At 44.6% G+C, this 15,008-nt stretch overlaps 1 protein-coding gene across 2 annotated transcripts in view; it reads left to right on the forward strand.

Moving 5' to 3' along the window:
• LOC131721201 (breakpoint cluster region protein-like) overlaps window positions 1–14,552 on the forward strand; it is a 33,784-nt gene extending 19,232 nt beyond the window's left edge. Inside the window, exons 13-24 of one of the 2 annotated variants that reach the window (XM_059014597.1) lie at window positions 667–742; window positions 1,360–1,455; window positions 3,975–4,049; window positions 4,880–4,977; window positions 5,575–5,688; window positions 5,969–6,025; window positions 6,526–6,635; window positions 7,570–7,709; window positions 7,990–8,124; window positions 8,549–8,654; window positions 9,833–9,974; window positions 12,412–14,552. In XM_059014597.1, the coding sequence (XP_058870580.1) occupies window positions 667–742; window positions 1,360–1,455; window positions 3,975–4,049; window positions 4,880–4,977; window positions 5,575–5,688; window positions 5,969–6,025; window positions 6,526–6,635; window positions 7,570–7,709; window positions 7,990–8,124; window positions 8,549–8,654; window positions 9,833–9,974; window positions 12,412–12,519 (1,257 nt within the window). In that variant the 3' untranslated portion in view covers window positions 12,520–14,552. Of the gene's footprint in view, window positions 1–666; window positions 743–1,359; window positions 1,456–3,974; window positions 4,050–4,876; window positions 4,978–5,574; window positions 5,689–5,968; window positions 6,026–6,525; window positions 6,636–7,569; window positions 7,710–7,989; window positions 8,125–8,548; window positions 8,655–9,832; window positions 9,975–12,411 lie in introns of both variants that reach the window. The other variant, XM_059014596.1, reaches the window with a different exon arrangement.
• Window positions 14,553–15,008: the final 456 nt, after the last annotated feature.

The raw sequence follows: 15,008 nt of genomic DNA on the forward strand, positions 1-15,008 counted from the left end.
CGACCCCAGGGGACTTTTTCGACCTGAAAAAAGAAACAAGGACCAGGGAAATGGAGAGTAGATAAAGGGGCAATCAGAACAGAAAATAGGAGGCACTTTTTTACACAGAGAATTGTGAGGGTCTGGAACCAACTCCCCAGTAATGTTGTTGAAGCTGACACCCTGGGATCCTTCAAGAAGCTGCTTGATGAGATTCTGGGATCAATAAGCTACTAACAACCAAACGAGCAAGATGGGCTGAATGGCCTCCTCTTGTTTGTAAACTTTCTTATGTTCTTATGTACAACATGCATTTCTTAACTTGATTCTTGATTTAAAATTTAGCGTGCCCGATTATTTTACCCCAGATTTTCTTTCCAATTTAATATGTAGCTTCACTTCTCCTGAGCTGTTGTGGAGAATTGCTGCAGTGAACATAACTGGTAATTCTAAAATGAGGGAGAAAACCCGGGGTAAAAGGATAAGACACTATCAATTATTATTATTATAAACTAAAAAAAAAAGAATTCAGCACTACAACTACGGGATTAACTAATTTCGCTTCATAAAGTCGAAGGAAACCTGCTGAATAATGTTACGTGATTACGCCCCCTGGTGTTGTGAAATCGACACTGCAGCCCTTCTGTTAATATGTTGAGTGTATTGATCGGTTCTGTTCGTTCACAGAGCCACACTGTGTTGCTGTCCTCACTGTACGAGCTGTCAGAGTGGAGAGACAATGTGGAGCGGCTGAGAGGAGAGAGTGAGTTGCTTACTGACTTTACATTAAAGCAATAGCCATCCTTCTCATTTCTATAAGTGTGAAAGTAATAGGAGATTGTCAGGGGCTGAGTTGTCATTATTATTATTATTAAGTTATTTAGCAGACGCTTTTATCCAAAGCGACTTACAGAGACTAGGGGGGTGAGCTATGCTTCATCAACAACTGCTGCTGCAGAGTCACTTCCAATAGGAGCTTGTTTGTTTGACGTCTCATCCGAAGGACGGAGCACAAGGAGGTTCAGTGACTTGCTCAGGGTCACACACAGGGAGTCAGTGGCTGAGCCGGGATTTGAACCTCCTGGTGTGGAGCCCCTTTCTTTAACCACTGGACCACCGAGCCTGCATTGTCTGCTATAGAGACACCAGAGACTGTCTAAAGGAATGTGATATATATATATATATATATATATATATATATATATATATATATATATATATATAAAATAAAACTGTGTTATAACCAGAATTCATTCATCTTTTAGAATGTAGAATGTGTTATTTATTAAAAAGATATATGCGGTTCTATATTCTATATTCTATTCTATTATTATTATACTATTATAATAGTAATTATTCTGTATTATATTTTCTTTTCAGGTTGCGAACGTGTTTCACCGGACTTGCTCAATCTCACAAACTCGTGTTTCAAACTTCGGACCACACACCACCCCCCTCTATACAGCACACTGGAGGGTAAGAAAGATCTGCCCCCCCCCCCTCTATACAGCACACTGGAGGGTAAGAAAGATCTGCCCCCCCCATCCCTCTATACAGCACACTGGAGGGTAAGAGAGAGCTGTCCTCACCCCCTCTATACAGCACACTGCAGGGTAAGAGAGAGCTGTCCTCACCCTCTCTATACAGCACTGCAGGGTAAGAGAGAGCTGTCCTCACCCTCTCTATACAGCACTGCAGAGTAAGAGAGAGCTGTCCTCACCCTCTCTATACAGCACTGCAGGGTAAGAGAGAGCTGTCCTCACCCTCTCTATACAGCACTGCAGGGTAAGAGAGAGCTGTCCTCACCCTCTCTATACAGCACTGCAGGGTAAGAGAGAGCTGTCCTCACCCTCTCTATACAGCACTGCAGGGTAAGAGAGAGCTGTCCTCACCCTCTCTATACAGCACTGCAGGGTAAGAGAGAGCTGTCCTCACCCTCTCTATACAGCACACTGCAGGGTAAGAGAGAGCTGTCCTCACCCTCTCTATACAGCACTGCAGGGTAAGAGAGAGCTGTCCTCACCCTCTCTATACAGAACACTGCAGGGTAAGAGAGAGCTGTCCTCACCCTCTCTATACAGCACACTGCAGGGTAAGAGAGAGCTGTCCTCACCCTCTCTATACAGCACACTGCAGGGTAAGAGAGAGCTGTCCTCACCCCCTCTATACAGCACTGCAGGGTAAGAGAGAGCTGTCCTCACCCTCTCTATACAGCACTGCAGGGTAAGAGAGAGCTGTCCTCACCCTCTCTATACAGCACTGCAGGGTAAGAGAGAGCTGTCCTCACCCTCTCTATACAGCACACTGGAGGGTAAGAGAGAGCTGTCCTCACCCTCTCTATACAGCACTGCAGGGTAAGAGAGAGCTGTCCTCACCCTCTCTATACAGCACTGCAGGGTAAGAGAGAGCTGTCCTCACCCTCTCTATACAGCACACTGCAGGGTAAGAGAGAGCTGTCCTCCCCCCCTCTATACAGCACTGCAGGGTAAGAGAGAGCTGTCCTCCCCCTCTATACAGCACACTGCAGGGTAAGAGAGAGCTGTCCTCACCCTCTCTATACAGCACTGCAGGGTAAGAGAGAGCTGTCCTCCCCCCCTCTATACAGCACTGCAGGGTAAGAGAGAGCTGTCCTCACCCTCTCTATACAGCACTGCAGGGTAAGAGAGAGCTGTCCTCCCCCCCTCTATACAGCACTGCAGGGTAAGAGAGAGCTGTCCTCCCCCCCTCTATACAGCACTGCAGGGTAAGAGAGAGCTGTCCTCACCCTCTCTATACAGCACTGCAGGGTAAGAGAGAGCTGTCCTCCCCCCCTCTATACAGCACTGCAGGGTAAGAGAGAGCTGTCCTCCCCCCCTCTATACAGCACTGCAGGGTAAGAGAGAGCTGTCCTCCCCCTCTATACAGCACCAGCACTGCAGTGTAAGAGAGAGCTGTCCTTACTGAAGCCTTCAGTACTCTGGCCTGTAATACTAGAAACACTCTTGAGAAACTAAATAAACTCAACGACCAAAGGTTTCCTCTAGAAGTCTTTCTCAGTGTCTTCAATTGAAATACTAAAAGAAACTTAATCGATTTCAATGACAAATGTTTCGACTGAAAGTCTTTTTCAAGGTCTTCAAAATACTTTTTAACACAACTTATAAACAAAAAATAAGCAATATTTTGCGAAAGGAAAAAAAACAGTGAATCTGTGTGGCGTTTGAAAATCTAATTTGAGACGCTGTGTGTGTTGTGACTTGTTGACACAACTTGTGAAATTCTCACATTGGAGTGTGGAACACATTTGAAAACAGCTGACACACCCGAAAGTGTGAAAATCGCACTTTGACATTTTCTATCTGTTATTTATTAGTATGTCGTCTATAGCTCCAGAGCGTGCTCATAATGTGATACAAATGTAACATTATTTTCAAACCACTTGATTAAATCAGATAGAAATGGTCTATTACTATAGAAAACTCACTGTAGCCCTGCTGCTGCTGCTGCTGCTGCTGCTGCACCCAGTCCTGGGGTTCAGAGCTCCCCTCAATGAAGTCTGTTATTATTATTAATATTGAAATGATCAGGAGCCAGGAGTCTGAGCAGGGTTAGAAACTCACACTAGGTGCAGCAGCAGCAGCAGCAGCAGAGCTAGTGTGAGTTTGTAACCCTGCTCAAACTCCTGGCTCCTGATCATTTCAATATTAATAATAATAACAGACTTCATTGAGGGGAGCTCTGAACCCCAGGACTGGGTGCAGCAGCAGCAGCAGCAGCAGGGCTAGTGTGAGTTTGTAACCCTGCTCAAACTCCTGGATTTCACTGGGCTGTAATAAACTTTTTTTCCTACAAATATTTTGAACCTTTCGGGTACTGCGAACCCTCTGCAGATGCACACACTGGTTTTATTTGATCTTGGAGACACTGAGAAAGAGTTACAGTTGAAATGCTGCCATTGAATTTAACCAGATTCTGGAGTCTGTGATAGCAGCTAACTGTCTCCTTTCCTTGTGCAGACAGCAGCGATCTGGGGCTGTGTGGGACTCTGTGTGTGGTAATCCACAGAGCAACACAGCTGCAGCAGCCTGAAAGTGAGTTGTTTACACCTTTCCTTAAATACGCATTTCCATTAGTTATATACAGCAGGGTGCAAATGTATTGGAACACCTCATGAAAACCTCTGGGTGTGAGAATTTCAATTTTTTGTAATCAGTGATAAAGAAAAAATGACCATTTGTGGTTCTGTGTTCCTTTTCTCTTACTATTTTAAATTAATTGCATGTGTGGCTTATTAAAGTCATCAATTAAATTAGACAATCACTCATTTGCCTATCTTGATCATTTCCCCAGATTTTCAGTTCCAGTGCTTTGATTTCATACGCACAACAAATCAACACTCCAGAAGCGATGGGATGTTTTAATAATCAGCACACTGCTGTAGGTTTCAAATGAGCAACTTTGAAATAAACTAATTTTCTAGTAAGCATTTAAAAAAAAAAAAATGATGCTACACAAGGTTAAAGAAATCTCTTTTTGCAAGCTCTGATTTCAGGTAGTGTTGCACTTCCTTGTCCCCACCCCTTCTATGGCTTCTTTCTGGTCAATAACCAATCAGCTGCTTCACCTAATGACTGGCATGCTTTCAGCCAGGACCAGCATGCACTGCTGAGGTGAAATGACCTCGGATGGTCTTTAACCCACTCTACAGCTCTGGCCAGCAGTTTTGCATCATCCTATACAACTAACTAATTCTGCTTCACAAAGTCGAATTAAATCTGCTGAATAATATTACCTTAATATATTGAATTGCATACCGCTTTGTAGATTTCCATATACTTGCACCCTTTGTATCTGTGAGAGTCTTGTATTGGAGAGTGCTGTGCAGTTGGCTATAATCTCAGTGTTTTACTCATTTCAGTAGATCTCTCTATCTTCCTGGAAGTGGACAGCTTTGGGTATTTTGAAAATAAAGCTCAGACCAGAGTCTTAGTGGGAGACTTGACACCCAGCTGGGAGGAGGTGAGCAAACTCATTCACTAGCTTCTCAATCCTGCCTTTCACCTTCCTCTGGAGGCCTGGGTTCCAATCTGGGGGGCTAGGTGGCACAGACAGACAGACAGACAGACAGACAGACAGACAACAGTGGGCTGATTCACTAGCCTCTCATTCCTGTCTTTCATCTCTGGAGTCCTGGGTTCCAGTATTTCCTAATCTAATGGAGGCTGCTTGTCTGCCTGCTTGTTAACTGTCCTGTATTTCATCTGAAGGTTTTGCTTGTCTCCTTTCCATGCACACATGCAGCGTCATCCACATTAATGTGGGAGTGCATCAGTAACAGCAACGCTAACGGAGGGCTCCTCATGATGGCTTTTCTGATTGGTTAAAAAAAATCCATGTTTTCAAATATGCTTTACCACACCTCTCTGTGCTTTACAATGCTTCCCTATGCTTTACCACACCTCTCTGTGCTTTACAATGCTTCCCTATGCTTTACCAGACCTCTCTGTGCTTTACAATGCTTCCCTATGCTTCAGCATGCTTTCACTGTGCTTCATTACCCTTTGCTGTGCTTTCATTGTGGGTCTCTTCTCTAAGGGGTTTGTGTCGTTCTTGCAGGAGTTCTCTCTGCAGGTGGACGGAGCTCATGACCTGCGTCTCCTGTGTGTCCAGCAGCCGGGCAGAGAGGACAGCTGGACAGAAGACAGGGTCCTGGGGAAGACCACAGTCCAGGTGAGGTCACTGGTCTCCCCAGTCTCAGGATCTGACTCATGTGGTTGCTGTGCGGTCATTCCAGCTCAATGGACTCAAAACAAGCAGGAAGTGTTTCTCCACACTGCGCCACAGCACCCCCTCCTGGCTCAAGCAGACACCTGCAGGGCTGGCCTTTGTCCACCAGGGGCCGGTAGATCACATCACAGAAGTCGTCACAAAGCCTTGACAAACACACGCAATCAAGAGCGTGACAGACTGGATCTGACATTCCTTAACCTGCTGTTCATCTCCTTTTCAGTTGGATGCTAAGACCCTGCTGAACAAATGGAAACGCAGCGTCGTTTCACTGCACCAGGTGAGGCTCTTACACTGTGTGGTCTCGGCCAGCACCTATCTGGCACTCTTCCACTCTAGGTAGTGGAAACACAGCTTTCTGCAGCTAGCCTACAAGGCGGCTAAGTGTCTGCTTGCATACGAACTCTGTATGCATATTAATATGCAATGCATATTAACATGATTTTATATTATTAGGAGGCTGTGTGGTCCAGTGGTTAAAGTAAAGGGCTTGTAACCAGGAGGTCCCCGGTTCAAATCCCATCTCAGCCACTGACTCATTGTGTGACCCTGATCAAGTCACTTAACCTCCTTGTGCTCCGTCTTTCGGGTGAGACGTAGTTGTAAGTGACTCTGCAGCTGATGCATAGTTCACACACCCTAGTCTCTGTAAGTCGCCTTGGATAAAGGTGTCTGCTAAATAAACTAATAATAATAATATATAAAGATGAATTAACTGATATAAGAGACTGGACATGTTAACTTGTATAAGAGTGTATGCTGGTCCTCACTGTGTTGCAGATTGAGCTGTCCCTCTCCCTGAAGTACACAGAGCACAGCTTGCAGCCCCCTGGGATCCCCTCAACCCAATCAAGCGAGGTCTTCAACATCCACATTGAGACTGTAGCAGAGTGAGCAAAAACATATTTTATTTAATACTGTCACAAACATGCACAGGATCCCATTTTGATTACTCCTGTACTGTTTATATAAAAAAAAAGCAAATGCAGATGTGTGACTCCAAATAGCCAAGCCCTGAATTCCTTGTTGTCTTACCCATGTTTCATCTCTTTGATATACTTTTATTTTAGTCTTCTAATATCGCATCCAATGCTTGTGTCCAAGGAACCAATCACCCCAGAAATGCTTATTCAGACGCAAATCTCAATTTATTTAGCAATCGTTTTATAATAATTCACACTGCAAGAAGACGTTGTTTTATTGGTTCGTTTTTAAAGTCCATGCATTTTCTCTGCCATGCACATATAGATAGATGTGAAGTGTGCAGTGTTGAAAGAAACACGTATTTTCATTTTTCAATAGGTAGTAGGTTAAAGAAATCTCTGTTTGCGAGCCAGACTGTCTTGTACTTCCTGGATCATGTCACCGATTTGGCTTCTTTCCTGTCAGTAACCAATCAGCTGCTTCCCCTATTGACTGACAGGCTTTCAGCCAATAACGTGACTCAGAAGATGCTGCTGGAGTGAGGAAGTGAAGCAGTAACAGACTTCCTGGAAAACAAGGCGAGCAAACTGAGAACCTTCTTTAACCTAGAGTAGCAGCAGATGTTTTAAAATGAAAACACATCTGTGCTATAACATGTGTTTCTTTCAAAACTGCACATTCGAGACCTATTTAGTGAATGGAATTGCACAACTGGGTAAGATTTATGGAATTATTTTGTGAGCTGCCATCACTTTAAAACACATTGAAGGAAATTACTTGGAGAAACTCTGCACAGCCCTATTGGTTGATCAGTCCTGGAGAAGCCCACAGTGTGATGTGTGTGAGCAGTCCTGCAGAAGCCCGCAGTGTGATGTGATGTTCTGTGTGTGTTGTTCCCAGGAGGGAAGGCGTGCTGGTGCCCCACATCGTGCGCTTCTGTGCGGAGGAGGTGGAGAGGAGGGGGCTGGAGGAGGTGGGGATCTATCGGATATCAGGGGTGGCAACGGAGGTGCAGGCCCTGAGGACAGCCTTCAATACCAGTAAGACATCCATTCTACCGCTATAGGGGTGGAAATAGCGCCCCCTCATTGCAGGTCAGTGTGAGACAGTTCAAGCTTTACATTCATTGTGTGAGATTAATAATAATAATAATAAAAATAATAATAATAATAATAATCCCATTGCAAAGCAGTTTGAGCCAGTACAGATTTGACATTCATTCTGAGAGCTTACTCTGGGTGACAGCAGCATTGCCGCCCATCTCTCTCTCTCTCTCTGTGATAACAGCACTACCCCTCTCTCTCTCTCTGTCTCTGGCAGATCTGCGTGACGCTCTCGTGAGATTGAAAGCCGTCGATGTGAACGCTGTCTCCGGGACCCTCAAACTGTACCTCCGGGAGCTGCCAGAGCCCCTGCTCCCCCCACAATACTTCCAGGCCCTGGCAGCTGCCCTGGGTAAGCGGGGGGTGGGGGGGTGGGGAATAAACACTCAAAACCTCAAAACAAGAAAAGCTGTCCTCCCTCACCTTTACAATCGAGTACCAATCAATGACAGTTAACTTCATTAACGTAACTAAAAGCTGCAAATGGTAAAATGCCTGAGACTTTTTAAAAGTTGTTTCAGATGCCTAATTAAAGCACAGAGCGGTCTCACATTTTCACACACGAGTGCCTGTTGTTTCTACTGATTACTGAGCGGAAATTGAGATTCTCACACCCAGAGGTTTTCATGCAGGCGGGTATATAAAGGATACCAGTGACACATCTTGAGGTGTTTTGATACATTTGCAGAAACGGTAGAGAAACGGTTTGCCTTCATCAGTGTTGCCTTTCAAGTCTAACCCTGTTATGAATGTTTTCCACTCTCCTTGTCTCTCAGTCATCGCCGATCCCCTTGAGAAGGAGCACAGGCTGGTGTCTGTGCTGCAGAGCCTCCCCGGTGTGAACAGGAACACCTTCCTCTTCCTCCTGGAGCACCTCCGGAGGTGTACTCCCTACTGTAACCCTTTCAAAAGAATCCCACAGCGCGAGCGCAGCACAGTGTAGAGCAGCACAGTGTAGCACATCACAGTGTAGCACCGCACAGTGTAGCGCATCACAGTGTAGCACCGCACAGTGTAGAGCAGCACAGTGTAGCGCAGCACAGTGTAGCACAGCACAGTGTATCACAGCACAGTATAGCGCAGCACAGTGTAGTGCATCACAGTGTATCACAGCACAGTGTATCACAGCACAGTATAGCGCAGCACAGTGTAGCACAGCACAGTGTATCACAGCACAGTGTAGAGCAGCACCGTGTAGAGCAGCACAGTGTAGCACAGCACAGTGTAGAGCAGCACAGTGTATCACAGCACAGTGTAGCGCAGCACAGTGTAGCGCAGCACAGTGTAGAGCAGCACAGTGTAGCGCAGTACAGTGTAGCGCAGCACAGTGTAGTGCAGCACAGCGAGAGCATGGTAATGCATAGGGAAGCATTGTAAAGCACAGAGAGGTGTGGTAAAGCATAGGGAAGCATTGTAAAGCACAGAGAGGTCTGGTAAAGCATAGGGAAACATTGTAAAGCACAGAGAGGTGTGGTAAAGCATAGGGAAGCATTGTAAAGCACAGAGAGGTGTGGTAAAGAATAAGGAAGCATTGTAAAGCACAGAGAGGTCTGGTAAAGCATAGGGAAGCATTGTAAAGCACAGAGAGGTGTGGTAAAGCATAGGGAAGCACTGTAAAGCACAGAGAGGTATGGTAAAGCATAGGGAAGCATTGTAAAGCACAGAGAGGTGTGGTAAAGTATATTAAGTATATAACTGTTAACACTTTAAATGAAGTGTCTCTAATAACTATGTATTTACACAGTAGTTACATAGTAAATTGCAGTTACACTTAATTACAATGTTATTATGCATAGTTACAGTGTACTCAATGTGAGAAAAGCATGGGGGAAAACTGGCAAGTGTGATGAAACTTGGTAAGGACATTCTTTAGCAAGTTATCTATAGTATCAGAATGTGGATGGTGTATGGGGGGTAGCTGTCCATTTGTCCTTGCTTATGCCCATCATACTTTTTACATTTATGTAGAGAACAGTGGAGTGTCACAAAAGGCTGTGCTACATTTGTCAGGTTGTGTCCTGTCTTTCTAAAATGGTGACCCTGTGTCCTTCCCCCTCCAGAGTCTCACAAAACCAAGAGGTCAACAAGATGACCGCCCAGAACCTGGCCACAGTGTTTGGACCCAGCCTCTTGCGCCCCCCTGAGGAACCCTTGGGTGACAGCGGGCTGTGTGTGGACATCTCACAGGAGATTGTCGTACAGGTAAGAACACTGCCACACTGTTCACTAGATTATACACAAAATCCTTAGAGCAGAATCCTGTTCTGATATTTAAAATACAATTCCAGATCTAATGCGAGAATTCTCTTCATTGGAGCACCATGAAATGAATTATACAACAGGTTTCACCCCTACAGAACTAATTTTGCTTCACAAAGTCGAATGAAACCTGCTGACTAGTGTTACGTTAGTATGTTGAATTTCACACAGCTCTTTATTTTTCCAGATACTTAATGAAAAACTGACACAAAGTGAAAAATGTGGCATTTCGAAATCTAACATTACTATTATTATTATTTATTTCTTAGCAGACGCCCTTATCCACGGCGACTTACAATTGTTACAAGATATCACTTTATTTTTTCATACAATTACATTATTTTTTTACACATTATTTTTACATACAGTTACCCATTTACACAGTTGGGTTTTTACTGGAGCAATCTAGGTAAAGTACCTTGCTCAAGGGTACAGCAGCAGTGTCCCCCACCTGGGATTGAACCCACGACCCTCTGGTCAAGAGTCCAGAGCCCTAACCACTACTCCACACACACATTTTCAGCCTGAAACTAAACATTATCCCTGCATGGTCTACTTTTATTATTATTATTATTATTATTATTATTATTATTATTATTATTATTATTATTATTATTATTATTATTATTATTACACTATGTAACACAACTTTTGTTCCTGGGTAGTAAGTGTTATTTCCTAATTGCTTATGCCTCAAAAGTATAGAAAATGGCTATTATTCCCCACAAACTTTGCTTTTGTGACCAGACAGTGATATTTTGAAATTTACCTATTTCCAATGAGAAAACGGGCGAATTTGTGTCTTTTCGTTCACATAAAGTCAGAAAAAAACAACATATGAATCCAAATTAACATGTATTTAAAGTAATACAAAAATGACTACAAAAGATTTAGAAGTGAGTAGTTTTTCGAGATTTACGATTATACTGTAAATCACTTTCACGAATCAGCCCCCAAATGTATCTGTCTCCCATCATGTTCTCGTTATACTGTCCTTGGTAGCGGCGTTCAAAGTCCAGTATATCCTGGTGGAAGCGCTCGCCTTGCTCCTACGAGTACGCTCCCATGTTATCCTTGAATTTATCAAGATGACCATCAAGGATATGGACTTTGAGGGACATCCTACAGCCCATTGTGCCGTAGTTCTTCACCAGAGTCTCAACCAGTTCCACATAGTTTTCGGCCTTGTGATTGCCCAGGAAGCCCCGAACCACTGCGACAAAGCTGTTCCAAGCCGCTTTCTCCTTACTAGTGAGCTTCTTGGGGAATTCATTGCACTCCAGGATCTTCTTTATCTGTGGTCCGACGAAGACGCCGGCTTTGACCTTTGCCTCAGACAGCTTAGGGAAGAAGTCTTGAAGGTACTTGAAGGCTGCCGACTCCTTATCTAGAGCTCTGACAAATTGTTTCATAAGGCCCAATTTGATGTGCAGTGGTGGCATCAGCACCTTCCGGGGGTCCACCAGTGGCTCCCACTTGACGTTGTTCCTCCCCACAGAGAACTCGGTCCGCTGTGGCCAGTCCCGCCTGTGGTAGTGCGCCTTGGTGTCCCTGCTGTCCCAAAGGCAAAGATAGCAGGGAAACTTGGTAAAACCGCCTTGGAGACCCATCAGGAATGCCACCATTGCAGCCTCTTGATGCCATCTCAGAAAAATGCAGATATGTATCCACTTAGGCAGCTGGAACTAAACTGAACTGGTGGGCTTAAGGCCCCTGTATTTATACTACTATTTATATTACTGGAAAGTTCTAGACTTACTCAGCACTGAATCTATCTGGAATGTTCTGGAAAATAGGTACATTTCAAAATATCACTGTCCTGGTCACAAAAGCAAAGTTTGTGGGGAATAATAGCCATTTTCTATACTTTTGAGGCATAAGCAATTAGGAAATAACACTTACTACCCAGGAACCAAAAAAAAAATAAAAAATTGTTACACGGTGTAATTATTTATTTATTTATTTATTTATTTATTTATTTATTTCTTAGCCGACGCCCTTATCCAGGGCGACTTACAATTGTTACAAGATATCACATTATTTTTACATACAATTACCCATTTATACAGTTGGGTTTTTATTGGAGCAATCTAGGTAAAGTACCTTGCTCAAGGGTACAGCAGCAGTGTCCCCCACCTGGGATTGAACCCACGACCCTCCGGTCAAGAGTCCAGAGCCCTCAACACTACTATCACGGCTTCCAGCAGACTTTTGCAATATCATTTTGTAGTTTCTTTGATTACATGATGTTAAATGAAATGTCTAAATTATGTTCATATTCTTGTTTTTTTTTAATTATGTCTCAAATCTAAATTTTAAGTCATGCAAAACTTTTGGCCAGAGCTGCAGGTAACAGTCTCCTCTGCCTGTGTGTTTGCAGGTGCAGGTCGTGCTTTGCTACCTGCAGTGCATCAACCTCCCGGCTCCACAGATAAAGCTGCAAATACACTCTGCTGAGTTGGAGGAAATGACCCAACAAGAGCCATAAAAATATCTGTTTCTCTGCCCTGAAAGCAGCTCACAGAATGCTGGCAGAAAAATAAATCTGGAAGAGCAACTCAGTACGACTGAAATATCCGAAGGCTGTAAAGAATTAAACACGTAAACATTCAAAACAAGAATCGTTTTATTAAACGAACGAGGTTGACAACTCCCTAATGCTGTAAGTGCAGCATTGAAACCAGGATCAGAGGACTGCAGCTGGGAAGTGGAGACTCAGAACAGAGGGAAGGAGACACTTCTTCACACAGAGAGCGGTGAGGGGATGCAATGGGCTACCGTGTCATGCTATTGATGCTGAATCATTGGGATCCTTTAAAACCTGCTTAATGAGCTACTAGGAACCAGATGAGCTTAGACTGCCCCCTAGTGGATGTAAGAAATACATTAGTAACAAATACCACCACCAACAGTGGTATCTCTAACATCCACTAGGGGGCAGTGTGTTGCAGGGGGGCAAGTTAATATTTGAGAGCTCATCGAGGCCACAGGGGTAATTTTTCAATTCATCACCAGAATGACAGAAACTGATATACCAAGTGAATCTAAACAAGAGGAATCCATGCGTTGAAGAGAAAGTAGATGATATAAAAAGCAAACACTTTTACTGGAGTCATTTTAATAAGAACCACTCAGAATTTCTTATATTGCTAGAGCGCTCTGCAGTGTGGAGAGTGGGGTTCTCTTTCCTATACTGCTAGAGCGCTCTGCAGTGTGGAGAGTGGAGTTCTCTTTCCTATACTGCTAGAGCGCTCTGCAGTGTGGAGAGTGGAGTTCTCTTTCCTATACTGCTAGAGCGCTCTGCAGTGTGGAGAGTGGAGTTCTCTTACCTGTACTGCTAGAGTGCTCTGCAGTGTGGAGAGTGGAGTTCTCTTTCCTATACTGCTAGAGCGCTCTGCAGTGTGGCGAGTGGAGTTCTCTTTCCTATACTGCTAGAGCGCTCTGCAGTGTGGAGAGTGGAGTTCTCTTTCCTATACTGCTAGAGCGCTCTGCAGTATGGAGAGTGGGGTTCTCTTTCCTATACTGCTAGAGCGCTCTGCAGCGTGGAGAGTGGAGTTCTCTTTCCTATACTGCTAGAGCGCTCTGCAGTGTGGAGAGTGGAGTTCTCTTTCCTATACTGCTAGAGCGCTCTGTAGTGTGGAGAGTGGAGTTCTCTCTCCTGTACTGCTAGAGCGCTCTGTAGTGTGGAGAGTGGAGTTCTCTCTCCTGTACTGCTAGAGCGCTCTGTAGTGTGGAGAGTGGAGTTCTCTTTCCTATACTGCTAGAGCGCTCTGCAGTGTGGAGAGTGGAGTTCTCTTTCCTATACTGCTAGAGCGCTCTGCAGTGTGGAGAGTGGAGTTCTCTTTCCTGTACTGCTAGAGCGCTCTGCAGTGTGGAGAGTGGAGTTCTCTTTCCTATACTGCTAGAGCGCTCTGCAGTGTGGAGAGTGGAGTTCTCTTTCCTATACTGCTAGAGCGCTCTGCAGTGTGGAGAGTGGAGTTCTCTTTCCTATACTGCTAGAGCGCTCTGCAGTGTGGAGAGTGGAGTTCTCTTTACTACACTGCTAGAGCGCTCTGCAGTGTGGAGAGCGGAGTTCTCTTTCCTATACTGCTAGAGCGCTCTGCAGTGTGGAGAGTGGAGTTCTCTTTCCTATACTGCTAGAGCGCTCTGCAGTGTGGAGAGTGGAGTTCTCTTTCCTATACTACTAGAGCGCTCTGCAGTGTTGAGTGGAGTGCGCTCAAAATAGGGCCCCATGGTATATCTATTGTAAACTGCACTGGGATCGAATTGCTGTCATGGAAGAATTGCCCTGTGTACAGGACAGCGCAGCGAGGCTCTGCCCAGCACACAGCGTGCAATGCCAGTGTAAGAAACTGCAGTATTGTATGCACACTGTGCTGAAAACTATCAATGTCCTTTGATCGAAAAAATGTATATTGCACTAATATACATACTGTATGTTAACAAATTTGTATTAAATATGTTTTTTTTCTTTTTTTCAAATATTCTTGTATCTGTCAAATAAATGATAAAATTATACTTCCCTGGACTGGACTGTTCACCTTTTTTCTTAGGGGGTTGAGGGAGCAGTTCAGTCTCCATGCCTCAAGCCTGTCCTGGACTAGAGGGAGCACGCGTTCTCTTAGGGGGGTGAGGCAGCAGTTCAGTCCCCATGCCTCAAGCCTGTCCTGGACTAGAGGGAGCACGCGTTCTCTTAGGGGGGTGAGGCAGCAGTTCAGTCCCCATGCCTCAAGCCTGTCCTGGACTGGGGGGAGCACCCTCTCTCAGTGTACACAAATAAAGAAGGAACAAACAAACAAAAAACGTTCATCTTTACACCAGTAGGTGTCAGCCCTGTCCCCTATATTGTCTACTTCTAAACCTAATTCCAGTGACAGAGTGCCAGTAAGCATGTTCATTTTGTGCTGTGTTGGAGTGGGAGTATGAAGCAGTTCAGGCTGTCTGGCTGAGTGCTGTGTGGTGGGTTGGGGTGGTAGG

Source organism: Acipenser ruthenus, chromosome 48 (genome assembly GCF_902713425.1).
Source record: "Acipenser ruthenus chromosome 48, fAciRut3.2 maternal haplotype, whole genome shotgun sequence".
Taxonomy (NCBI): domain Eukaryota; kingdom Metazoa; phylum Chordata; class Actinopteri; order Acipenseriformes; family Acipenseridae; genus Acipenser; species Acipenser ruthenus.